Source organism: Podarcis muralis, chromosome 8 (genome assembly GCF_964188315.1).
Source record: "Podarcis muralis chromosome 8, rPodMur119.hap1.1, whole genome shotgun sequence".
NCBI lineage: Eukaryota > Metazoa > Chordata > Lepidosauria > Squamata > Lacertidae > Podarcis > Podarcis muralis.
Genome location: NC_135662.1, coordinates 63,400,895 through 63,428,610, shown reverse-complemented (window position 1 = coordinate 63,428,610; position 27,716 = coordinate 63,400,895). Strand labels below are relative to the sequence as shown.

Sequence of the window (27,716 nt, the reverse complement as noted above, 5' to 3'; positions counted from 1 at the left end):
ATCTTGTTTATTCATATTTCAGTTGCTGTCCCCTCCCACTGGAACAATCTTTTTCACTAGCTTCCCCCCCCCCCCAGGATTGTTGGTTAATTCCCAGTGTATTGTTTCCCTGACTTTTGCACCCTCCTGTTTAAAATTACAGCAAGTTTTCATGCAGAAATGGAAGCTACATATTTTAAGAGTAAGACTATCTGCAACTGAACTGCAGCATCCAATCTCTTTATCAGATGGACAGAGGCATTCCAAGTATGTTCTAAACCATCAGGGGATATTAATTTTAAAACCGTATGTGTAGAGCTAGAATTTAGAAACTGGGTTTTAAAAAAACCAAACCCTCTGTGCAGATGGTCAGAGCTTGCCCTGCAACGTTCAGGTTCATAACCATTTATCTCAGATTTGCTGATCTGGAATTACCATTACCTCCTGCTTTTCTACTCATCATCAGGAACGGGGAGTAGAATCTCCCAGTGATGTTACTGTGCATTGTAAACTACATGGCAGAATCACTGAATTTGTATCTGTTGTCATCAACTGAATTGATAATTCATTGTCACCTGCAACATTAAATCAATTCTAAGCACTATTTCCAGAAGGAAAGTGGCAGGTGGAGAAATAACATTTATATATTGCACCGTTTTTGTTGTTGTTACCAAAGATACATTGGTGTGTACTAACTAATTAGGGTTGCCATTCCCCTCTCCCCCGCTCTGCAAGATAACTGGCCGGCGGAAATTTGACATGTGTGGCTTTGACCAGCATTGGATTTCCATACCGTTAAAAGCTGTGGTTGTATTCAGCTTATTGTACGGCTGTAAGAGACATAGGAGCCCTGTCACAGAAGGCAACAATAAAATGGATTCCAGCACTTCTAGCTCAGGCCAACATGGGTATTCTAGTCTTGATTGTTATTAATTCAAGTAGTGGCATAAGCCTGTCTTAAGACGCGGGGCAAGAACTTGTTCCCAGTAGACCCTGATAAGTACAGGGAGCATGTGAATCTGTGGTCCACTCACAAGCTCTTAGCTGGTTATATCTGTAATGGACGTCTGCTTAGCTAGAAACACCTATTAGTGTATATCAGCTATTACAACAGGTAGATGTTAAAGTTATTAGCCACTGATCAAAGTGCTGCTAGATAAGGAGTAGCCAATATGGCGCCCTCCAGATGTTGAACTACAGTTCCCAGTCAGGGGTGATGGGAGTTGTAGCCCAACAACACCTGGAAGGTGTTCACTATGGAAAGGTGGCATACCAAAGAAAAGAGAGATGTATATATAGCAGCAGCAGTTGGAGGCAAGTGTCAGGGATTCTTTGAAATCATGGAAATTTGAGAAATAATTTGTCATATTTATTAATAGAAGCAGCCACTGAACACCGTCATGTTCTTCTGCATTAGGAAAACGTTGGCCAAGCATGTTTGAGAAAAGCGTAGCCCCACACTGCTTGATTGCCTCATCCCTCCCTACATGCCATTGGTTTGTAAAATTAGGAGGTGTACACAGATACATTTGGTTATAGCTTAGTACTGGTTTTCATAAGCTAGCACTCAGACCAGCCTGAACCAAGTCACATTGCAGGTTGGTGGGGAAAGACTGGAAGGTACAATGAGAAAGGACCCTCTCCTTAACATGGCTGCTTTTCATTTTTGCACACACTGTCTGTTCTTTCAATAATAAGGTCACTTATTGCAGTGTAACATGAGAACAGTGCAAGCTGGTTATGTCCTGGAAATGAACAGAAAGGGGTTTTGCCTGTCCAAGTCTGCCAAGGTTTCTAAGAAGCCGGATCTTTTAATAAGAAGAAAATTTGCAAAACAAAGTATTTAGACAGAAAGAAGTGCATAGGGAACTGCACCACTGTACAGTGGTGCCCCGCAAGACGAATGCCTCGCAAGACAAAAAACTCGCTAGACAAAAGGGTTTTCCGTTTTTTGACTCGTTCCGCAAGACGAATTTTCCTATGGGCTTGCTTCGCAAGACGAAACGTCTTGCGAGTTCTTGCGAGTTTGTTTCCTTTTTCTTAAAGCCGCTAAGCCGTTAATAGCCGCTAAGCTGCTAAGCCGCTAATAGCCGTGCTTCGCAAGACGAAAAAACCGCAAGACGAAGAGACTTGCGGAACGGATTAATTTCGTCTTGCGAGGCACCACTGTACACGTGTTTATTGGTATGGGGTTGCAGCCAGTGTCAGCTTTCTGAAACGTGTTTTGTTGTAGAGAATAGTTTGAAAATGGAAGAGAACATGAAATTTATAAGTGCATTATGGTGGGTGACATAAAGCAAAACCCAGAATAATATTGAGTTTACCTCCTTGGTTTAAGGTATCTTGTGCTGTGTTGTAGCCAAGCTCAGTAAGATGCATTGCCTTAGATTTTGGCTTTCCCTGGTAAATAATTGCCTGATATGATAAGCAATGAAGTATGATTGGCAGGATTAGTTTTAAGTATTTGAGTGACTGCAGTGGAGTACTTCCAACTAGGGATGGACAAATCCATCCCAGCCCGTTCTCTCCAATTTCTGAATGTGGACACCTTAAAGTACAGTACATCCCACCCTGTTCATGTGTGGCTTTTCTAGGATAATTCTGGGGAAATCCTGAAGAGCCTGTGCATAAGAAGTGTCACAAAAACAACGGCAAAAATGAGGAGTGCTTATGGGATTATGAGATGTACTCGGAGCTTGGTCTCTTTCTTTTTCTTCCTGTAATATTGTGAAGCTGCTTGGAGGTGCTGGAAGAGGCTACACATGGTTTGCTGTGAAAATTTAGGTCTAAAGAGCCATTGAATATACAGAAATATAGCTTATTTGGTCCTGAGAGCTGGTTTGATGGGACAGGTGGTGGCCATGGCAGACGGAGGCTCTGGGCGTGGCGCTGCTTTGGCACGGCATGGTGGAGGCGGACGAGGCTGTCAAGCTGATGCCGGGAGGTGCCGCATCCAGCCTCTGCCTCTTCCCTGGCGCCCTCCAGAACTTGGCGCCCTGGCACCAGCCTCTATGGGTAAGACGCCCCTGAATGGGTGAATGAAAGATCTCACTTGCTTCAATTCCATACAGGCTGTCTTGTGAAATTTCAGTTGCTTTTTAATTTGAAATACTTGAAGCCTGAACATTTTCTGGGGCACTTTTTGAAACAAAATAGAGTGAGAAGTGGGGGATGTGGAGAAATCACAGTTGAATTGAATTGTCTTGTTTGTTTTAAACAGTTGAATATGACAAGGAGTTCACACCTTACCAGCGACACCACAAGGAATTCAAGTTTAATTTGTCTCGGATTCCAGAAGGAGAGGCTGTTACCGCTGCCGAGTTCCGAATCTACAAGGATTGTGTTTTCGGAGGCTTTAAAAACCAAACCTTTCTGATTAGCATCTATCAAGTATTGAAAGAACATCAGAACAGGTTTGTGCCTTTCAGTGCTAAAACTGTAAAACCTGGAGGGAGGGAGACTGTGACTTAATTTCCACCCCTTTTGTTGGCAGGAATCATTTACTGGATACACTTAAGTTGGCTGGGAAAATAAGTCCCATTTAACTTATTTGGACTGGCTTCAGAGTAGACGTATATAGGATTGTACTGTTTAATATGGTTCTCTTTTTTTGTAACATCTTTATTGAAAGTTCAAAAAGCACATAACTATATGTGCACCAAACATGGCGAAACGCAAACAAAAAAGAGAAAGAGTGAAACAAAACCATGTAGAAGGAAAAACAAAGAGGGGAGGGGGGAAACCCAAAATTGTATATTTTACAAGGTTGTTGTTCTTCACCAGATCTTAACCTATTACAGTATTTGTAACAATGGATTCCAAATACCATTTAATTTGTCCATGGCAAGTCTGCGTTTATGTGCAAGTTGTTCATATGTTGCGAGTTGGTATAAGTCTTTAATCCAATCGTAGAAGGGAGACGCATTTTTATTTTTCCAATTCATCAGTATCAGTCTTTTTGCTGTGGTAAGGGCACAGAGAGTCCAGTCATATTGTCCTTTTGTAAGGTTCCATGTGCTGGGTATATAATTCAAGAGGATATTTTGCTCTATAAATGTAAGGTGGTTCCATACAGTTCTGTTGATGGTTTCGGTTACCTTCTGCCATAAATCTTTCAATATAGGACAGAGAAGCATTATCCCTGTTGCATCTCCAACATCTCCGTACCTTAGATAGCCCCTTTTTTAAACAAACGTAATGGGGTCCAGTATATTCTAAATATTATTTTTTGTTGCATGAGAGATTGTACTGTTTAATATGTTCCATCCCAATAGGTTGGACCTGGCTAAATAAAGGTAATTAAAAGCACCACCCTAAAATTCCAAACTCCTCCTGGCTAAAAATCCAAAGCCCATCATTCACTCAGAGTCAGCCCAGATAAGGAGGTTTTAGGGGGCTTCTGAAATAGGTTCCAGCTGGGATTTCAGTGAGTCTCTGGAGGGAAGCTGTTCCATAGCTGATATCTATGATTTGTATTTCAATAGCAATGATTGGATATGAACAACATTAACACAACTGCATGAAGAAAGTTGCTCAGGGAGCTGCACTGTGGTGCCTAAAATAAAGACTGAGCAAGCCAGGTATTTGGAAAGCAAAGTTTTGTGTACTTCTAACTAAATTAGAACTGCCATTATAAGAATCTATGTAGCATTCTTGGACAATTGCATTGCTTTAGATTATACCATGAATATGCTTATGTATGGTGGTACTGATAAAGTGAACAAATGAGATTTTGTAAGTTAAAGGGCTGAACAGGGCTGAATATGAAGGAGGACTTGCAGATGAGATGTGTCAAGCTGCGTGTGTCGAGTTGTGAGGAAGCTAGTCTGCTTGCATATGGAGGAAAGAGTGCCGAGTTCATGTATATTGTGGTGTGTGTGTGTGTTTGTGTAATATCTAATTATAGGTATAGAAAGGGTATGATGGAGGGGGGAAATGCCCTTGTGTTTTTATGGGTTCCCTATATACAAAAAAACCCTCCAATTCATGAAAAACTTTCAGTCGCGCTTTGTAACAGAATTGCATTCTAACTGGTGTGCGTCTGATCTCTTCTGATTACTGGATAATTTGACACTTTCTTCCATGGACCCTTCCATTTTGGCTAGCTAAGAAGGCATGAAAGCCCATCTGCAAGTTGTGCCAAACGGAGTCGTCTGTGTGTAGATATTCCAAGCATCATTGCAACACTATTTAATATACAGGCAATTCCCAGTTTAGGAGCATCTGAATGGCACACAGCCGCACACACATGCACAGCACTGAACCTGTGGGAAATAGCCCCAGAATGTCACGAAAAGGGGCTGGTCTGGGCTTACGTGTGCTCTGTGGACGCTCGTGGAGGTTGGAACCCCCGTGCAAAACAAAGATTGCCCTGTATATACAGTCGTACCTCGCAAGACGAATGCCTCGCAAGACAAACAACTCGCAAGACGAAAGGGTTTTTTGAGTTGCTTCACAAGACGATTTTCCCTATGGGCTTGCTTCGCAAGACGGAAACGTCTTGCAAGTTTGTTTCCTTTTTTTAACACCGTTAATACAGTTGCGACTTGACTTCGAGGAGCAAGTCATAGAACGCGGTGTGGTAGCCTTTTTTGAGGTTTTTGAAGACTTTGGTGATTTTTGAAGCTTTTCAAAAACTTTTCCGAAACCGTGCTTCGCAAGACGAAAAAAATTGCAAGACGAAAAAACTCGCGGAATGAATTAATTTCGTCTTGCGAGGCACCACTGTATGTATATGGTATTAAACACCTGCTGGGCTAACTCTGAGATTATTTCATGAAAATTCCACAAACTGCAAGCTCTGTGAAACTGTCAGGCTTTAAAATAGGCATTGTGACCAAATGCATAAACTCAGGTTGGTTTGATCTCAAATGTGTGCTGTGCATTGGTCTCATTGTGGCTGCATTTTAGATCTCATACAAACACTCCAGCAATCACCAGGGAAGAAGCCTTGGCTCTTCTGAAGCCAGTGGGAGACTTGCCATTCACTTCAGTGGTGCCAGAATCACACCCTAGGGACATGTTCTTGGGCCATGCAGTAGTAGCAACCATATCCAAGAAAGCCCAAAGTATGAATCCATACACGATCTCATAAGCATGGTTTAAAAAAAATAAAAATTAAAAAAATTCACTGTAGCTTCTTTGAATAATTTGGACCCAAATTTGCTTGGAACAATTCTGTCCCCTTATTATCTCTTTATCATTCTCCCTGCCCCATCTGCTAATTTAAAATGAGAACTTCTGCACAAGTTGTAGCTAACATGTTTTTCTTAATTTTTTGCTTCTTTTGTGTTGATGATTCATTTGGAATATATTGCTTTCCTATTGGGAACAGTCTTTTAAGGCTCAAGAGTGGAGGGAAGGACAAAATTACTTAAAAGAAAAGAAAAGAAAAAAAGAACACAAGCCAGCAACAGTTTCTAAGACACCGAGTTCCAGAAAATGTTCCATATAAGCCAAAAGTGAACAGCTGCCTTTTACTTAAACTGCAGACTTCTCATTCTTTTCTTTGAGACTAATGATGTGAGCAAATATGTCATGTTCCTTAACATTTGATGAGATGGTTTTCAATAACTATGAATCTATAGAGTTCGTGAAGCTGAAGCAAAGAGAGATTGCTCTGTTGTCCGCTTGGAAGTAGGATGAGCACTTTTGAGTTGGGTTTGTTTGTTTAGTTTGAGGGCAAAGTCAATACAGCATTGACATGGTAAATCCCAGACTGTTTATGTCAGGCCTCACAATAGTTTTAAAAATTAGAGGCTGTGAGCGTGAATTGAACCTAAAACCATACGATAGTTTTTGGAGACTTCGGTAGTAGAATCCTGGATTTTACTAATTCAGACTACAGATCTTCCCACATAAACAATGACCTGCATGTAGCAAAGCAGTACATCAGAGAACATGTGTAGCACGGCCACTTCCCTAATGTGTCCAGTTTGTTACACACAAAGGAAAATTTAAGTTGGGGAACATTAAAAAAAAAAAAAGACCTCTTTTGCCAAACCCTTCTCTGCCATGTTGTAGAGATGGCCAAGAGTCAGGAACCCTTGAATTGTATTTACTTATTTATCACATTGGTACTTGATACTTAATTTATTTTATGAGGTATCATAAAAAAGATTAAATTTTGCATATAGATTGGGGCTTGTCAGGCAAAACCTTGACTTGTAATGATTTTGCAGAGATAGAATTGCCTAATGGGGAAGTGGCAAATAGATAAGGTCATCTAATCCAGCGTTTCCCAAACTTTGGTCTCCAGCTGTTTTTGGACTACAACTCCCATCATCCCTAGCTAGCAGGACCTAGTGGTCAGGGTTAATAGGAATTGTAGTCCAAAAACAGATGGAGTTGGGCAAAATGTTGATCTAACCCATTACCTTAACGAACTGCTGCATTGTTTGAATTACTTGAATATAACTTTTGAATGTATCGTCATTTAAATGCATGCCCAAAGTACTTCTTAAATTAGCAAGGTGTCTTAGGGGAACATTATTTTATTGCTACCATTTAAGGTAACACAAAAGTAGAAATGGTGCTTGTGGAATTGTTACAGTATTATAAAAGTCATTCAGCCTAATGTAATTTAGGCACATCTTTTCTTTTTTTAAAAAGGAGGGTTTTAAAAGTCTTAATGAATAGTCAGAATGAAGCTTCCTTTTCTATCTTTTAGGGCTCTTAAAAATAATAATAATAATACAGGGGGAAAGTTGTGGTAGTGGTTTTAAATCACATCATCATTGCAGACCACATTTTATCATTACGAAAACCGCTGGCATTGTTAACAAAACATAATGGAAAGATTAATGATATTCTTGTAAGGTAGGTCAGGTTTCTGGCCAACCTTAGCATCCCTTGGAGAAAATTACACAGCTTTTCTTCAATTGTTTGTGAAGGCAATAACCCTAGTAAAAGAAAATGATGGTAACATTTGACCTTATTTCAAGAGGAACCATCTAAGTTGAAACCACAACATTCTCTTACCTCTTTCCCCATGAGTTATTTCTTCCCTGATTTAATGACAGTTCTTAAATCATTAGGGCACAGGAATTTGTTGAAATAATATAGTTTTTTAAAAAAATTCTTTCTTGCCTGAAGACTGTTGAAAATGCACCAGTGTAAGCGCAGATAATGGCTTATCAAACACCTGCCAAGCTCATATTGGAAGTTTTTCCATGATACAGCAAGTTGTGAGTAGTTTGGAGGATGTGTAAGACTGTATCAAATTACAATGTTGTTATATTTATAACGTATAAGAGAAAATAGTTTAAAAATAATTAAACTGTAATATAATTACTTCTTGGTGGTAACATGCTCCCTGTGGAACGCCCTCCCATCAGATGTCAAGGAGATAAAGAACAACACAACTTTTAGAAGACATCTGAAGGCAGCCCTATATCGGGAAGTTTTTAATGTTTGATGTTGTATTCTGTTTTTATATTCTTCTGGAAGCTGCCCAGAGTGACCGGGGAAAGCCAACTTTTATTATTATTATTATGAAAACAATCTAGTAAAGAAGAGCACAGCACTATTAAAGGCTAACTTCCAGCTTCTTGTGCCTAAATCTTGTCAGCACCACATCAAAAATCTGTTTGAATTTGCCAATAATTAAAGGTAAAATTGCTAGGAAAGGAAACACACCTGTGACAGCCCAGTGAACTTAGCGGGAAGTTGTGCAAGAGTATACATTCACAAGGATATAAGGTCAATGCAGACTTAGAAGCACCAGTCGTAAAAGAGTCCAAAGGATGAGCTACCATGTTTTCTGAAGCATCTGCAAATAGTAACCCTGCCATTAGGTAGTGTAAATTGTTTCACATAGAAAATGCAGGAATCTGGAGATGTAGAAGGAAGTTTGGCAGAATGACTAGGAGGAGGGAAAGCAAAAGATATTGCATCTCTGGCTCTTATCAACTAGAGAGGCACTGATCCAAATTAGGCAGATGGAGTCTACACACTCCATCTGCCTAATGTGAAAGAGCAACAACGCAGAAGCCTCAAGACTGGCCTGTGGTTGGGCTGAAATTTTGAAAACAGTAATATAGATCACCTGTGTGAATGGCTCATCTAGGGAATCCAGTCACCAGCTGTTCAAGATCTCATTCACCCTGCAAATCCTTGCCTTAAGGGACAACAGATCCACCTGTAAGCTGCTGACCACCGTAGGAATGTGAGGCTACAGACAAAAGTATGGTCCCTCTCAAGCCACCAAGGGTTGAAACTTGGAACAGTTACTAGGATCTGTAGCAAATTATAAGGGAAGTATGTTGGCCTTTGGTATCTCCTCTCCTTGGAAGTGACCATAGCCTGGCAGATCCCGGGTCTGCCTTGACAGACAGCCAAAATGGGGCTCCATCTCTCTCTCTCTCTCTTTCTCCAAAGTCATATCTGGTTCATTATCAAATGCAAAGGTTTGTAGTAGATTTTCCAGACATGATTGTCAAGAAGCTAGTATCCCTGTGACTAGAAGATTAAAAAAAAGTGTTGAGTTTGTGGTAATGATGGCAGCTGAATGTTAGATCTCTCTGGAAACGAGGTAATTCATTTGGAAGGAGGCCTTTAAAGTGAGAGGAAAGTAAATGGAATTTATTTTTAGAAAACGGTTGTTTACATAATATAGAAAGAAACTTTGAAATTTTCTTTACCCCCTTGAGGTGTCAGGTCAGAAGCACAGGACTGAAGCTTTGTGGCTGATCAAATATATAAAGCCTTGGGCTTGATTATTTTTTTCAAAGATAAATATCCTGTTAACTCACCCCTCCTCAACCCTTCCCCCCCCCTCAAATCCTCCTACACTGTCCAAACAAGTAGTCTATTAAAAACCACAAGTCTGTGGCATGAGATGATGATCAAAGGGAGATACTCCATCTCAATGGGTAGTGTTTGTCTTGCTCTTTTTGCAAGGGAACTGTTTATTAAAGGCGGCCTGGTGCTTGTGTATAGGTTATTGCAGAAGTAATTATAGAAGAAAGGGGTGGTACTCCACTGTTGATATTCCTTTACTCTAGTGCACCACATATTAACTATAATTATATTTATTATATTTAATGCTGATTAACGGTATTAAGGGGATGCAGATGGCGCTGTGGGTTAAACCACAGAGCCTAGGAGTTGCCGATCAGAAGGTCGGCGGTTCGAATCCCCGCGACAGGGTGAGCTCCCGTTGCTCAGTCCCTGCTCCTGCCAACCTAGCAGTTCAAAAGCACGTCGAAGTGCAAGAGTAGATAAATAGGTACCGCTCTGGCAGGAAGGTAAACGGTGTTTCCGTGCGCTGCTCTGGTTTGCCAGAAGCGGCTTAGTCATGTACGCTGGCTCCCTCGGCCAGTAAAGCGAGATGAGCGCCGCAACTCCAGAGTCGGCCACGACTGGACCTAATGGTCAGGGGTCCCTTTACCCTTACCTTCAACAGTATTAAATCCCCCCCATCCCAACAGGAAATTGAGCCAAACCAGTGCCTGAGTTCCCAATCCAAAATAGGGTTGCAGTACGTCCAGGATTTCCCAGATATATCCAGAATACCGCAGTCGGCAGCAGTGTCCGTGCTGAAATCGGTAAAACGTCCAGGAAAATCCGGGCGCATGGCAGCCCATAGCTGCTGGAGTTAGCAGGTCAAAGATTTCGCCCAACGCAGGAAGGATATACTAATATATACGGCTTGCATTTAAATGCAGAGTAGTAGCCTGTGCCCACAAACACTCTCATAACTTAAGTTTAAAAAAATATCCTTCCTGTGGTGACCACTGTGCCCAGTCTAGACTGCTATGTCAACGTGTTGTTGAAGAATAGTAAACAAACGAAAAAAGAAGTTCGGCATGAAGTACCTTTTAGTGAGTTTGGGATAATTAATGGCTCAGTAAATGGCTGCTGATGTGTAATAGTCCTGTTAAGAACCTGAGTAATGCTGACCTTTGAAGACAGGCCAAAAACTGTGGTCCTTAGAACCATAATTAAAATAAGAGGACCCTGTCTGAAATTCAATGGCTTGAAGAAAGTGTTCTGTTTGTTCTCACTGCATTTTCAGGGATATTTCTGCCTGGTTGAAAAAATACATAACTGAAGGGCTGGATAGAGAGTGTAGGAAAGTAGGCAATGTTGAGAAAAAAACACGCATATATGAAATATAGCTTTTTATAGCTCTGATGTTTTGCTGTGGCAGTGCTCCATGGTGTGATGTGTGCTCAAGGAAGAGAGGAAAAATTATTTTAATCTGGCTGCCTCAGTAATATAGAAGCAAAACCAGGAGCTACTTCACCAATTACGTAAATTTCTATAATATAATCGGTGCTGAGATAAATGATTAGAATGAATTAAAATCTTCCAGCTTCTTGCCCAAAGAAAGAAGTTTTAGTTTTATAGTAAAAGAAATGTTTAGATTTCATGGGAAATGTCATTTTCAGTTGCAAAAGTGCTTGTCCTGCAAATGCTCTAAATAGGTGTCAGGATGTATCTGTTTAAGAATAGTAGCTCAGAGGCGATATTTATAAAATAGCAAATGGACATTTTCCCTCGAAAAGCTGAAGCTAATTTTTCCGTTCTCAAGAGCCTTGTGGGATAGAAATTCCAGAAATAAATGATTTCTGTGTCAGCAACAGAGTCCATATTGCTGAGGTAGTCCTGGTCACTGCTTTCTTTTTTTCTAGCTCATGTGTTTGATGACCTTATTTATTCTTGAAGGGGTTTACTGAAGAGTAAAAACAGTGTGTGTATTGTGTGTACACACACAAATACATACGTACATAAACATACGTATGTAGGCAATCCCCAAGAAGCTGTGCTCCCATATTCTCTTTGATTGAGTAGTATAGCAGCATTAAAATGCCCAGGCTAGAACTGAAGAGATCTGGTTCACATCCTGAGTCAGCCATGGAGCTCAGCAGATGACATTGGGCTAGTCGCGCTCTCTCTCTCTCTCTCTCTCTCTCTCTCTCTCTGTTTTACAGTGGTACCTCGGGTTACATACACTTCAGGTTACAAACGCTTCAGGTTACAGACTCCGCTAACCCAGAAATAGCACCTCGGGTTAAGAACTTTGCTTCAGGATGAGAACAGAAATGGTTCTCCAGCGGCGCGGCGGCAGCAGGAGGCCCCATTAGCTAAAGTGGTGCTTCAGGTTAAGAACAGTTTCAGGTTAAGAACGGACCTCCGGAACGAATTAAGTACTTAACCCAAGGTACCACTGTATTAAAATTTTCCAATCAAACCAAATTATATATTCAAAATTATCCAAAATATCCAATAATCAAACAATCCCAATATTATGCCTAATTATAAATTATTATTATTTTTTAGCTGACTTCCCATGCTTCAAGATTGGAGGGAATCCTAATCATCTCATAGTTCTACTGCATTTCAAAGTATTACAATAATTCCCTTAATACATTCTGATGTTAATCCTTCATTATTTTCAACAGCCTCTGCATTCATTCTGCAAGTGAGTTTAAGTCCAATTAAAATGTTTCTGTGTGGATTTTATGTCTTTACTCTTCTTCTTTATAGTCCAAATCCTGTAGTCCAGGATTCCCCTCTGTAAATTCACATCCTCTCTTCACTAAATGGGGTTTCTGCCGAATCATTCCAGGAGACTTCCACTGCAGGTAGCTGCCATATCGACAAACAGTCCAGATAAAATCAAATTGTGGCGTCTGCCCAATGTTGTTCCTCAACCAGCTGCTATTCAAACATTAGCTTTTCCCAGGCGGGCAGTGGCGGGCGGGGGTGTGTGTGTTACCAAGTAAACTGGAAGTACAAGTATCGAAGAGTAAAATGTTAGAGGTTTACCCCCCGCCCCCCATAGCAATATAATTTGATTCAGCTAGCTGGTCAGTCTACTTTTGGTTTCACTCCTGGCTCCTTGCTGAATTAATACTGTGTCAGAAACCTCCCAAGCAGATATCCAACGCTCATTGGTGTTTCTCCAGTCGTTAATGAGATGTCTCTTCTACTCCAATATAATAAATCGGGGAAGGCTAGTGGCACACTCTTATCGCTACAACAACCCTGTAAAGTAGGTTAGGCTAAGATTGCATGCGAAGGGGATGTGAAAATGTATATGCTGCGAACAGCTCCTGGCGAGCAAAATCTGAATTGTGTTTCTTTGTGAATGGAGATGGCTCAGATTTAAGACTCTTAAATCTCATGGTTGTGGATTTGAGTCCCGTGTTGGGCCAAAGACTCCTGCGTTGCAGGGGGTTGGTCTTGATGACCCTTGGGGTCCCTTCCAACTCTACGGTTTGCCGTCTAAACATGTCACCTCAACACAATGTGTTTAAATTAGATGGCTTCCCCCAAAGAATCCTGGGAACTGTAGTTTAAGGGTGTTGGAGATTGAAGCTCTTTGAGGTGTAAAATGACAGTTCCTAGGATTATTATTTTTTTGAGGAGGAACCATGTTAAGTTGTGGGTGAACATATCAGACGACACAGTGATTCTTCAAACAGCTCTTGTTTATTCACAGGCCAGAAAAGAACTGAACTGAAGGGTTCAGCCAGCCTGCTTATATAGAGCTCCACTAGAACGCAACAGTAACCATTTTCTGTAACTATCCAATCACTGAACGTCAGTTTCAATCCCTTATTTGCATATGTGGACCTGAGTGAAAACTATCTACAGTATTCCCCTGCTGGCCCAGGGTGAGAACTTCAGTACATAACAAACCAAGACAAGGTTCTATGAATGGATGGATCTTTCTTAGCAAGAGGGCAATTCTTCTGTATTGCAGGTGATGAAGAAAGGTTAGGCCAGGTCGTCATGAGGAGTGGAAATCGGGCATGAAAAACACAGCATGCTGCCAGCTGTTTCAGAAAAGAGCTGCATAGTTTTTAGAGTATGTGTGGTCCGGTTTCTCCTCTAGTTTGTATTCTACTGCAAACAAACAGGTGTGGGTCTCGGGGGTGGGGGTTGTGTTTCTGCTTGGGGACCTACTTGCAGAATGTGTGTATTTACACCTGAATTGGGAAGGAGTCAGTGTACTTAAGAAAGTTTACCGCCAGTCCCTCAGGGACCTGTTTGCTTTTTTGGAAATCAGTTTGGAAACTGTGCATCTGCACCTGACTTGAAAAGGCAGAGCTTTCAGTCACTTTGTAAATACATAGCAGCTGCTCTTGTGGCTAAAGTGGTGGAGTTTCGAACTGAAGGTCTAAATATGCAGAGCTGCTGAAAGGTGGTTCAAAGTGCAGAACGGACTTTGCTGTGTGAAGATTTCTATGAGTCATCTCTATTGGTGATTTAAATGTTAATTTAATCCACCTGGCTTTTAGTGGCAAGCCAGTGAACAGGGAATAACACATTTTGTGCGAATTAATGTTTGAAAACCGTAAATATTAGTGGGACAGGTTGTGGCATTCCTGTACGTATAGGATTTCCCAATGCCATCATGTAAGTCCACTGAATTTGGGCTAACAGACTCAAACAGCAGATTGATGTGTCAGGCCATTGACACATTGCTCCCGATAAGCTGTATGCTTGTGTGAATGGACGTAGAAACAATGACTTTGGGTAAAAAAAGAAGAAGTTTTTATCAAGTTCTATCTTCCCATGAGGAAAAAATGTTCCCTCCATTTCAGAGACTCCCTTATCGCCCCTTTGTATAAACATTTCGTCATTTTGCAGAGTGGCTCTTAAACTAGGGTCATTGTCTTCACTGTAGGGCTTAGCTTCACATTTCTAAAACAAAACACGCATACGTAACAAAAGTGTGGTTGCTCCTTGATCTGGCGAGGAGAATTTGCTTGTGTGTGTGAGCGTAACACTTTTTCCATGTGCCATTTCTATGCTTTGTTTTTTAAAAAATAAATCATAACCTCCTCAGTTCCAAATATGTTTCCCTCTGCAAACACACATTTCAAACTCCTGAAGAGCAAGCAACAGGCTGGAATATGCAAGTGTCGTTCAGTTCTGCAAATGGTTCAGTTCTCTCTCAGTGGTTCCCACTGAGTTTTGTACGGTGGTGTATTGGTAGGGGAGAGCAGGAAAGCACAGGTCTGTGGTGCTTAGTTTGGGGATAAGAGATCCTTTTAACTGTCCCGTGCCTGGCATCTGATTACATCAGGTGATTGGCCAGGTGTGTATGGTTTCCCCAAACAGCCTTGTGGGACAACTTAAGAGGGCTGGCAGGCCCAACTAGGCCCATGGCTTGGTGTAGAGCAGGGGTCTGCAACCTTTAAGACAAAAAGAGCCACTTGGACCCGTTTCTGAAGGGAAAAAAAACTGGGAGCCGCAAAACCATTGCGACATTTAAAACAAATAAATCTCCGGAGCCGTGATCTGACAGCGGGCGGGAAGGTGATGTCGGGACGGGACTAACACACGTACTGCCCCCATGCGACGTCACAGCCAGTACAGCACCCGCCACAGTGGGGAGTGTCGGGGCGTACAATGCGCCTCCTCCCCTCGCTAGTATCCACCCCGGAGCCGCGGCAAAGGTGTAAAAGAGCCACATGCGGCTCCGGAGCCGTGGGTTGCAGACCCCTGGTGTAGAGGAAGTCAGAGAATGAGGAAACGAATTAATAAGAGACTGGATACTTCTTTCGTTTGAGGGGTGGCATAGTAATAATATGATGATGATGATGATGATGATTGTGCAGGGAACAGTTGAATGCATGTAAAATCAGGATTTAAGGCTGTGTTTAAATTTATAGTGACAGCTGAGAAGCGTTTCTAACATTGCCTCCTGCTAGCGAAGAAGCTGTGAAAGCAAATGGGAAATTTGGACCAGAACAATAGTAAAATGCTCTCTCTGCTCCTCCCTCCTTCCCTCCCCTTTCTTCTTCTTCAGAGATTCGGATCTGTTTTTGCTGGACACCAGAGCAGTATGGGCCTCCGAAGAAGGCTGGCTGGAGTTTGACATCACTGCCACCAGCAACATGTGGGTGATAAACCCTCAGCATAACTTGGGACTCCAGATGAGCGTGGTGACCAGGGACGGTAGGTAACAGGCCAACATACTTTAAACATCTGGCCAATGTCCTAGTCATTAATTGGAAGCTCTGTTTATAGTGTTCAGCTGTGATGTGATGATCTGGCTAATGTAGCCAAGCGCACAGCTGTGATGTGATGGCCGGGCTCTGGATCCAACTGCACATATTGGAAAGCTGCGCTCTCTAGGCTGCATGCCCTATGTCTGTGGCTGTGAAATTTTGGGAATGCCTGACTTCTGGATGCGGGGGGTTGGGGGTTATGGAAGGTACTTACAGCAAGGTCTTTCTTAAATATAAATAATACCCACAGGTCTCTGTGTGGGGCTGTGGAAGTGTCTTCTGGGAGGGTGATGTGAGCTCCTCAATTTTTGTGTATCTTTCAACTGGACCAAGAGGCCTTCTGTTTACTCGTCTGCTGATGAAATGCCACAGTGCATAACATTCCCTCGGTGTTTCAACCTCTTTTCCTGATGCAGCTACGGAGAGGAACTTGTGCTAAGTTTTTAGGAGTTCTCCTCTCATGCTTCCCTTTTGCAACATGCCACAGATAATTTGGGGCCATTGGAGACCCAGAGATTGACATGATATATTTCGCCTTCTGGTGGAATTCAATAGAGCATATGAAGCTGCAAGGGTACCAACTTGAATCAAATATTGGAAGTGGGGGGTGGGTAAGCCCTGTGAAGTGTAGGTGGGTTGCCATGACGCAAGACACAGCGATAACAGCAAGAACCTTTATTGAACTACATAACTGGGAAACAGGGGCAAAGCAACTGCTTATATACATTCCTGAAAGCCTGGGCCACACTACCACTCCCACCGTGATTGGCTGTCTAAACTTCCAAGCTGCGAATCAAGACTCAGAGTTCAAGGGCCAATGGCAGAGGCCCTAATCCTGAAATGTTCTGTGATTGAACACCATGTATTGAAACAGAACACAGAAGCTCAGAATCCTTAGTTCAGACTCAAGCTCAGGCAAACACAGACCACTGAATACATAACCCTTTGCCCCACATAATCAATCACAAGACACAGCACACACACCATTTGAATGGCATTGCCCATTAACTGGGGGGGGGGGAAGGGGGGCTCAAATGTTTTACTTGGGGCATGCAAAGGGACCTCAGCCCTTAGGATTTGGCTCCTATGCAAAGCTGCCTTATACTCAGTGTTATGTACTGAAGTTCTCACCCTGGGCCAGCAGGGGGATACTGTAGATAGATATGCAAATGAAGGATCGAAAGTGACGTTCAGTGATTGGATAGTTTTAGAAAGTTGTTACAGTAACGTTGTACTGGAGCTCTATATAAGCAGGCTGACTGAACCCTTCAGCTCAGTTCTGTTCTGGCCTGTGAATAAACAAGAGCTGTTTGAAGAATCGCTGTGTCGTCTGATAGGTTCACCCACAACCTAACACTCAGCATCTAGTCTGGCTCACAGCTGCTTTCTGAAGCCTGGTAATTGGAGAGTGGAGAAGAATCATTGCTCATCCCCATTGCTAAAGCAATTAGAACAGATGGTTCAAAATAATAAACCCTCCAGAATAAACGCTACGAGATAAGAAGAGCTGTGAGATAAAATAATTTTTGTTGAATTTGATTAATTTGCCATTTTTGCCCAGGTCCCAGAGTTGTCATTATTTTTAATATGGAGTACACATAACCCTGACCTGTTCCTTAATATTGTCCACTCGTTTCCTCCTAAATTAGCAAATTAGCAGAGTGAAGTACCTCTTACAGCACTTGTGTATACTTGTGGCCTTAAAGAAGCTTGTGAAGTTTCACTGAAAATTAGAGTATCCTATGGTATCAGCTATAGAGGAGGAGGAGAGAGGGGGAAAGTAAAGAGGGGGGTCAGAAGAACATTAGTTGTAGGAAAGCAGCTGCGTTGCTCAAAAGAGCTATTCAGAAACACTGTGCTCTTTATATGACACACCACTTTTTTTTTTAATTTATAGGTCTCGGTATAAACCCTAGAGAAGCAGGACTAATAGGTCGGGATGGCCCTTATGACAAACAGCCTTTCATGGTGGCTTTTTTCAAAGTGAGTGAGGTTCACGTTCGGACGGCTAGGTCAGCCTCCAACAGGCGGAGGGAACAGAGTCGAAACCGCTCTACCCAGCCTCAAGATGTTTCCAGGGTATCCAGTATCACAGGTAACCTCTTTTCATTGCCTCCTGGATTATGTGAAAATGAAAAGGGGGAAAAAATACTATTTTTCAGCTATCGTTTCCCAAGCACTTTACATCATCGTTCGAGTGTTTCATTTCTTCTTCTTTTTTATTTCTTTCTCATGGTCACAAAAGTTTAGATGACCCTCCAAGGGAGGATCTGTTCCCTGGATAGCAGGAACTCATTGTTCTGCAAGTTTGTGTAGAGTGGGACATCACTCAAAATCATGATGGTTTATCCAAGGCAAAGTTGATAGAGGAGCCCTACCATTAGGCAGGGTGAGGTAGCTGACCAAACTTATCCTGCTGCCTTGTGATAAAAAACTGAAACGTGTGAAAAACTGAAAAATGGTTTGCTTAATTGCTTTTGTTGTTTTTATTACAGTGGTGCCCCGCAAGACGAATGCCTCGCAAGACGGAAAACCCGCTAGACGAAAGGGTTTTCCATTTCTGAGTTGCTTTGCAAGACGAAACGTCTTGCTAGTCTTGCGATTCCCCCCCACCGCTTCCCCCCCTTTTTCTAAGCCGCTAAGCCACTAATAGCCTTTTAGCAGCTTAGCCGCTAATCCTTTAATAGCCGCTAAGACGCTAAACCGCTAAACGCGCTAATCTGCTTAGCCGCTAATAGGGTTGCTTCGCAAGACGAAAAAACCACTAGACGAAGAGAATCGCGGAACGGATTCTTTTCGTCTGGCGAGGTACCACTGTATTTTAGTATCTGCTCTGATCTACAAAAAACAAACCAAGCATTGCTCAATATGTCTTTCAGTCAGCTCATTTTCTTTTGTCCTTAAAGTCCAGAACTTACTGTCCTTCTAAACAAATGCCTTAAAAACACATTTTAATTACCTGCCTAGTAATGATTGTTTGAGAGATGCGGGTGGCGCTGTAGGTTAAACCACAGAGCCTAGGGCTTGCTGATCAGAAGGTTGGTGGTTCGAATCCCCGTGACGGGGTGAGTGCCCGTTGCTTGGTCCCTGCTTCTGCCAACCTAGCAGTTCGAAAGCACGTCAAAGTGCAAGTAGATAAAGAGGTACCGCTCCGGCAGGAAGGTAAACGGGGTTTCCGTGCGCTGCTCTGGTTCGCCAGAAGCGGCTTAGTCATGCTGGCCACATGACCCGGAAGCTGTGCGCTGGCTCCCTCGGCCAATAAAGCGAGATGAGCACCGCAACCCCAGAGTCGGTCACGACTGGACCTAATGGTCAGGGGCCCCTTTACCTTAATGACTGTTTAATGCTATTCCACTTGACAAGTAAGTAATAAGCCATGTATACAAGTCCAGGCCCAAAGTGGCAAACTAAGCATTTGTCCAGGGTGCTAACCTGCTTCACTTATGCAATTGTCTTGTGAAGAGAGAATGAGCTGCTGTCTGAACTGTTCAGAGGAGATACCCAGGGACGGCTTAGGAGTGCCTTGCTTTAAACCTATCCCACTGTCAGAGGAGCTTCCTTTAGCTGAGGTCACAGCAGTTGAGCTCCAACTCATTTGTAACGGGGAGGAAATAAAGACGTGGCAGGCAGTAAAAACATCCTACTCAGTTATTTATTGTGCTATTGTTAACACTACTCAGTGGATCATTGAGAGCCGGCACAGAGTTTTAATTTGTCTAAGGCAACAACAACGAAAAAGCCCTGTGCCACTCCTACACACACAACAGTGAATTGTTATGCTTTTAAGACAGTTAAGTTTCCTTTGCTGCAATGGCTTATTTAAGCATTGGCCTTGATTCAACTGCATATGCTACACAAACGGCTGTTTGGTATACCTTTGCAACCGGTTATCTGACAACAGGTACGTAGCCGTGTTGGTCTGCCGTAGTCGAAACAAAATAAAATAATTCCTTCCAGTAGCACCTTAGAGACCAACTACGTTTGTTATTGGTATGAAGTGGTATGAAGTGAAGTTACGATGCTTTGAGAAAGAAGAAGTGGTATCTGAAGAAGTGTGCATGCACATGAAAGCTCATATCAATAAAAAACTTAGTTGGTCTCTAAGATGCTACTGGAAGGAATTTTATTATTTTGTTTTGGTTATCTGACAGCGCAGGTCAGTTTGCTTATTCAGTAACTATAGCCATAGATTCGTGCTCTCAGTATGGATGCCTACTCCTTTCTCAAAGCATTGGTGTAAAAGATGTTCAGTCAACGTGTATATCAGTCCAGGGTTTTATGACAGAACTGTAACTTGACTGACATCTTGTGTTGGAGATGTCTGAGGCAGCACAGATTCCTTTTGAGTTAACTGCAAACTGTTGGTGAACTGATAATGCCATGGTACGATCACACATTTCAGGATATTAAGGCCTTGTGCCCATTCCAAAACCTTCAGCGGCCCTCTGTGGTTTTCATCAGAGGAATTTGAAAGTGACGTAAGTTTTTCTCCACCATTGGCCAGAGAACTTGGGAAAGAAGACACAGCAGGAACAGGCGTCTAAAGTTGCGTGCATCTTGCTTCTTTGTGTATACTGTCAAAGTACAGCATATGAGAGTATACTGAAGCATTATCTCTCCTAAGCTGACTCCTTTTATGTTAAGTGGGTTAATCAGTTTACAACAGCTGTATCCTTCAAAACAATCGCCTGCTAAAGCAAACCCTGAGAAAAGGAGAGTCGTAGAGATCTCTTTCAAAACAATGTTGATGTATCCTGGATATTAATTACATTGTGGAATCTGGTGAATGGGCTCATTAGGAGCAGTTCATGTGTTTTGGAAGGATCAGCTCCAATATAGCTTACCTACTTTCAGTGGAGAGAAGCTTTCAAAAATTTTAAGTCCAGCCCACGAAAATGCCAAATTTCACACTAGAACAAACCTTTCTTGTGGTTCAGTTTCGAGGGACGTTCGCTCCAAGGTGCTCCCCACATCTTGGGAGGAATGGCACCTATTTATATTTGTGTAAACTTCTAATATTTAGTTTTTATGCAAATTTAAACTTTCCCATTAACTGACATTGAAACTAAAGTTAAAAACTAGTTCAGAACCAACCACATCCGAATTATTAGGTACCAATACAGTACTTAATCCTGTCTTTTGCACAAATGAATTCCAGTGCTGAGTACAGGGGTCTGCAGTGCTTTGTTAACAGTGCAAAATGTAAAAAAATCTGTTTTCTAGGTTGATAGTTACCAACCGAATTTTTGCTCATTTCCACCCTTTTATTTCTGCTACAACTTGCTGCCTAATTGCTGCTTTTTTATATATACAAGTTGTTTTCCTTGTTGTTCTTTTTAATGTGGACGAGTGTTGGGTGTGGATGGTGGAAGTTGTTATCCAAAACATCTGGAAGGCTCCAGGTTGGCCAAAACTGTAAAATGTGGCCTGAAACTGCACCACACGATTCTCCTGATTGTTTTCCAGCTGCTAGCTTGGACTGGAAGTACAAGAAGCAGGCATTTAACCATGCTTTCCACTTTTGGTCAAGCACAAGTGGCCTTGGTTTGAAAGCCAATGGCTTGTCGAAAAACCTCTAGTGATGGGGAGTGCATTCTTATACTAGCTAACCATCTTTTGCCAAGTTGATTAAATTTGTGATTCAAGCAGAGTCAATCTGAAGATCTGAAATTGAAATTCTTAAGATTTAATATATTTTTTAAAAAAAGAAACACTCCCCAAGCTCTTACACTATTCTCTTTTTAAAACAACTCCCAATCTCTTGTGGTTTCTAGGTTAGGTTTATTTTGAGGCAGAGGGATGCCAAAACACTGTGCCCCAGCTGGATTCTATGATCGCTTGATGTGCTTTTAGCATTGTACTTTCCCCTTTAAGTAAATACTGGATTTTTTAAAAAAGAAGTTTCCTTCGAGACCCTGAGGAATTGCAAACAACTTCAATAGGAAGATGGTATCTAGAAAGCTGCCCATGTCCTCCTCTCTGCGGTCTGGTGGCACTGAGTCAGTTAACAAAGGGCCTCTATATCTGCAGCCTTGCAGATTACAGGTGTCAAGAGGCTGCAACAAAATTTTGTAAGCATCCGACTAGTAGTAATGAGGATGATGGCACCATCACGACTTAGGTTGTGATAACTGAAGCACTGTACCCTATATGATGTAAACCTCTGTGGCCAGGTTGGTGCTGGCAAAAACCTTGTGCGTGTTCGTTTAATTTCAAATAACAGTTTGAAAAGTGAGAGAGAATTTTGCTTTGGGTCTGCATTAGGCTTTAAAGCCACAAAATGTCTCTGCCATGTTATGGTGATACGTTTTTTTTATTTGTTGTTTCAAATATATCCCCCTCCCCTTTATACTTCCTCATAGATTACAACAGCAGTGACCTAAAAACAGCTTGCAGAAAGCATGAACTTTATGTTAGCTTCCAGGACTTGGGATGGCAGGTATGTGGTGTTTCTATGTCCATAAACATGCTCTGAAAACAATGCTCAGAACACAAAAGTAGATTTTTCTCACCACCAGACTGAGTTCTGTGTTAGCATATCTTGGAAGAAAGAGGGGTGAAGGTCTACTTCCACTGTGTTACCTTTTCTTTCAGATGTTTATTTTGTATTCAGCTTTAAGTAGATAATCACATTTTAGTATGTAGAGCACGATTCCATAGGCTCACCATCAGTGCTTTTAAGCTTCACACAATTGTCACTAAAGATGGCTTCCACCATTTTAAATTACCTTTTTTAAAAAAATGTTTCTATTTATGTGGCTTGTGTTGCTGGTTCCTTTAACTTTAGCAGCCAAAATCACTATAGCAGTCATGAAGAATGAGATCTCTTTCTTCTATCCTCTTTGCTCTATTGAACCCATGTGTCTTCTAATGTATATAATTATGGTACAATGTTTAACACAACGTGTGTTAGCTAGTCCAGTCATAAGGCTTTTTTGAACATAGCTTATAAGTGCTGCATGGTTCTTGCTAAAAATGCGGGGGGTTTTACATGCTAGTATCAACCAGTGGTTGACTGTCACTGGTTTCACATGTTAAATGGTTCCAACTCTTTAAAACACTTGGAAGCTTCAGTAGATTAACACACAATTTTGTGCAAGCCCAGATTGCCCACACCTTTAAAAAGGGGGTTGAAGCATAATGTATTGCATCATGAGCTAAACCCAAGTGTATAACCCACCGCAACCATGGTTTAGTGTGTATTAACTAGCTACTGTAACCGTAGACTTTTATTATAAAATATAATGTCAGGTAAACATGTTAAGAGTATGTTCTGGTTTATGTCTGCTTTTGGCATGCACAGCTCTCTACACATGGGAAAGGAGCTGGCAGATATGAACATATGTGTAGGAGGGTGCAGAGAGAATTAAACAGGGCATTGATACATGCTCCATAGATATTTATAATACTCTGTACCTACAGGCAATACTTGAATACTGAAGCCAGGACATAAGAAGCTTGTGTATAAGGAAGTGGTACGACTCTTCTAACAAGTATTCTGTAACAGATAGGTAGCCGTGTTGGTCTGCCACAGGGAGGGTTCTGATAAGCGATGAACTGGACCAACCTGTATGCTTTTGCAATAGTTATGCTTCATAGATGTAATATTATTCTTATAAAGGACTGGATAATTGCACCCAAGGGCTATCCTGCAAACTACTGCGATGGAGAATGTTCTTTCCCACTCAATGCTCATATGAATGCCACCAATCATGCCATTGTGCAGACTTTGGTAAGTAGAGGCCTTGGCTTAGCTCACAGATGCTGTAAAACAGTTCGCCCTGCCTGGTTTCCTCCCCGCCTCCCACTAACATGGTGGTTTTGAGGAGTAGAGAAGCTCCAATTTGTCTCTTTCATATCAGTGGCACAATGTAAGACTGGGTTGTGGGGGTGGGCAATTCATCCAGCATTTTTTGGTTGGGCCTTGGGTGAGTGAGGATGACCAAGGAATTGCACTTGCAGGATGGGAGAGGAAAGCAACTCCAGGATTAGAAATTAGCCCCATTACCTTTTCTATCCAACCTTTGGATAGAGAGCAGCTGCTTTAGTCTAATACACTTGGCTAACTGAGTTGGAATTTGATCTGGGATTCTCATGCTGGTGAGAGGAGGCAGAGTTTTTTAAGAGACCTTTGACATACAATGTACAGTGGTGCCTCGCAAGACAAAAATAATCCGTTCCGCAAGTCTCTTCGTCTAGCGGTTTTTTCGGCTCGCGAAGCAACCCTATTAGCGGCTTAGCGCTATTAGCGGTTTAGCGGCTATTAAAGGCTTAGCGGCTTAAAGGCTATTAGCGGCTTAGCGGCTTAGAAAAGGGGGGGGGCGGAAAAAAATCGCAAGACTTGCAAGACGTTTTCGTCTTGCGAAGCAAGCCCATATGGAAAATCGTCTTGCGAAGCAGCTCAAAAACGGAAAACCCTTTCGTCTAGCGGGTTTTCCGTCTTGCGAGGCATTCGTCTTGCGGGGCACCACTGTAATTTCACTTTTCAAAATACTGCCTTCATGCAGCTTATGGGCACAGTACACCTTTGATGCTTAAAAATACCACTTCCAAGTCCCAATAAATATTTATCTCTAACAGGTAGGAGGCAACTAGGATCACGTTGCACGTGGGGGGATTTAATATTTCCTTGCCCTACCACAGTGCCAAGAAAAACTGCTTAACCTTCCCTAGGTTGCAGGGAAGTTGCCATTGGCATCAGTGGAAATCTACCATGAGACAAAGGGATAAGGAGGATTACCGTATTTTTCACTCTATAGGACGCACCTTGTTTTAGAGGGGGGGGGGGAACAAGGAAAAAAATTTCTCCCCCTCTCTGCTCAGCGCCCCTTCAGCGAAGCGGCAGGAGAAACGGAGCCCCTTCCATTTTTCCTCCCGCTTGGCTGAGGGGGCACTGCGCAGCACTCCCTCTCTGCTGAAGCCAGGAGAGTCTTGCTCTCCCAGCTTCAGCAAAAGGAACCTGAAGCCTCCGGAGCGAAGGGAACTCGTGCTGCGCTCCAAAGACTTCAGGAGGCTATCCCTGAAGCCTGGAGAGTGAGAGGGGTCAGTGCGCACCAACCCCTCTCGCTCTCCAGGCTTCAGCGAAAGCAATGCGAAGCCTCTGGAGCGCGGAGGGAGGCTTCAGAGGCTTCACATTGCTATCGCTGAAGCCAAGGAGCCTGCATTCACTCCATAGGACGCACACACATTTCCCCTTAATTTTTGGAGGGGGAAAAGTGCGTCCTATAGAGCGAAAAATACGGTAATTGAACAATACATTGAGAAGTCTAACCTTTAGGGCACAGAGTTGGCCATGGAGATAAAAAAGAGCTAAGACACTGCCCCAAGCTGCTTGGAGTAAGGCTCAGAAATGTGATAGATTAACAAGTTGGGCTGAAGTTACAAATATGTTTGTCAATTTACTTAAAACAGGTTCACCTTATGAATCCAGAGAACGTTCCTAAGCCATGTTGTGCCCCTACGAAGCTGAATGCAATATCAGTTCTCTACTTCGATGACAATTCCAATGTCATTTTGAAAAAATACAGGAACATGGTGGTAAGAGCTTGTGGATGTCACTGACAAAAAGTTATCTTCAGAAAGATCTGGTGCGCCTTTCTAAATAACTTCCATCCAGTGCCTCAAAGGGAAAAACCTGAAGCTCCTAAGACTGTATTTGTGCCTTAAGGAGGATTTTTTTGGGTGTTGTTTGTTTTTAAGCAGAAGCAGGGGACTCCAATGCTACTTGCCCTTTTAAAGTATTTGCACAATGGTAGCCTTTGGTTCTTCTAATTTCTAAGTACACCAAAGAGGATTATAAAGTATGGACCATGGCTGAAGCAGCAAAGGTACAGACAAAAACCTGCGCGCTATTTCAGTCTTCAATTCTGTTTCTCTAAGCAGGCACCTGCCAAATCCTGGTGGCGATGCCCACAAGGAAAAAACAGAGGCTGTAGCTAAGAAATGAAATGCACTATTCATGGCAAAAATCTCCATTCTTACATGTAGCCAAACCAAGCTCTCCTTGCTTAACTTTAAAGGCCTGCAAACTGTAGGTGAGAACGTTGATTGGCAAGGTAAGTGCCTTGTATGAACTGCAGCACTTAGGTTTCTGCAACACACACTGTGTTAAAAGCAAGTTTTGTTCCTTGCCCTTCAACAGGGACATAACTGGCAATGTGCCCCTATAGCTATCACAAAAGGAAGTGTTCTAGAGGTTAAATTGTCCCATCAGGCTAACAGGAAGAAGCTTGTACATTTGTTCTAAAGGCAATTTCTATGCTTACATTCCACAGTTCTCCCTCTTGCTAGTTTTGATCCTTCCCCTCCTTTTGAAAGCCTGACTAAAGAGGAAAAAGAAGTGTGTGGGGAGGGGGGGGTAGAGGTTGTAGGGCAGACCATGCAGGAGAACTGGCAGGTGGCAAGTTACTCAGTCTCACTGACCCAATTAAAAGCACTCTTCAGATTCTGATCTGGTTGGTCAGGAATAAACTTGCACCTCTCACTTCTGAAAAACATGCATTTAAAATGTATATACAATACTTACATTCTAATGTAAGAGAAAGGTTTCCCCAAGGCAAGGAAAAGTGCACTTCCCTTTGACTACTTTGCTCTTGTAAATAAATGAAAATGATAATTTATTGCAACTGTCAGATATAGTAATTTTGATGTACTATTAGCAAGACCAAGATTTTCTTTTTTTGTAAAAAAAAGATTTATTCAGAAATTGTGTGTGTAAACAATTGTACCACTTGATTTTTACAGGAGTCATGACTTGCAGTTCAGCCTGTTCATGAGATTGTGCTTCATTAGGTTTTTAAAAGTCACCATGTTGAATAAAGGCTCCCTTTAAGGCAGAAACATGTGTGTTGATCTGATACATCTGCCATATCTCAATTAGCCATTTCCATTCTTCCTATCTGTTATGTACCCCCTGACTCTACACCTCCTCCCCCACCCCCAATTTGTGCTGGACACATTTTCTGGCCTTCAATAGGAAGGGCAAAAGTACAGTACAAAAATTAGAAATGTAGATATGGCTAATGAAAGTTGCATTGCTCCATCTGCAACAAACAAATGGCAACAGCATCTTTCTACAGAGAAAACATCTAGCCTATGTACATACCTGAAAACTCCCCCAATAAAATGGCAATAAATGTTTATATATAAACCAGATTTTTTCCCCCAGCATCTAGTTTGCTGCTGTAGTTTAAGTGTCTATCAGTACCTGCACTAGAAATTCTTTGGCTTTAAGTCTGTCATATTGAATACCAAACTGGAAAGGAGGGGGACTGGCTGGAGAGAAGCTACTCAGAATGAAAGACCACCTGGAAAAACTTATAGGTAGGTTTTGTTCCTCTGTCTATATTACCTGGAAAGAGGCTCTTTAACCATGATTAATAAACTACAGCCCCTGAAGTAACAAAAATAACCCATCTCTAGGTTTTAAAAGAATTTAAAAAAAATTTTTTTTTTTTTAAAAAGGGATGGCCGGTCATGATCTGGGTCTGCACAAAAGGAGCCAAATCTCTTTGCAAATGGCTGAGCAGAACTATTGTGTCTTTGAGCTGTCAAAAACTACCTGACAAATGGCATGGTTCAATAATAAATGCAGGCACACATAGTGCCATTGCTTTTTGTTGTACATCCCTCATGATTAGAGAGCACAAAATGACAGCAGTGGTCAGGGGCGTCTTTCCAAAGTGTGTGTGTGTTTGTTTTCCTTTGACGTTTCTATTGATGAGACATTTAAAAAGCACTGATTTGCCTCAAATATGGTTTACAATG

The 27,716-nt window shown here is 42.1% G+C and overlaps 1 protein-coding gene across 1 annotated transcript in view; it reads left to right on the top strand.

The window, feature by feature from the left end:
- BMP6 (bone morphogenetic protein 6) overlaps nt 1-27,404 on the top strand; it is an 87,605-nt gene extending 60,201 nt beyond the window's left edge. Inside the window, exons 2-7 of the mRNA XM_077933299.1 lie at nt 3,200-3,392; nt 15,749-15,897; nt 17,848-18,045; nt 22,313-22,389; nt 23,572-23,682; nt 25,362-27,404. Of these exons, the coding sequence (XP_077789425.1) occupies nt 3,200-3,392; nt 15,749-15,897; nt 17,848-18,045; nt 22,313-22,389; nt 23,572-23,682; nt 25,362-25,511 (878 nt within the window). The 3' untranslated portion in view covers nt 25,512-27,404. The remainder of the gene's footprint in view (nt 1-3,199; nt 3,393-15,748; nt 15,898-17,847; nt 18,046-22,312; nt 22,390-23,571; nt 23,683-25,361) is intronic.
- The last annotated feature ends 312 nt before the right edge of the window (nt 27,405-27,716 follow it).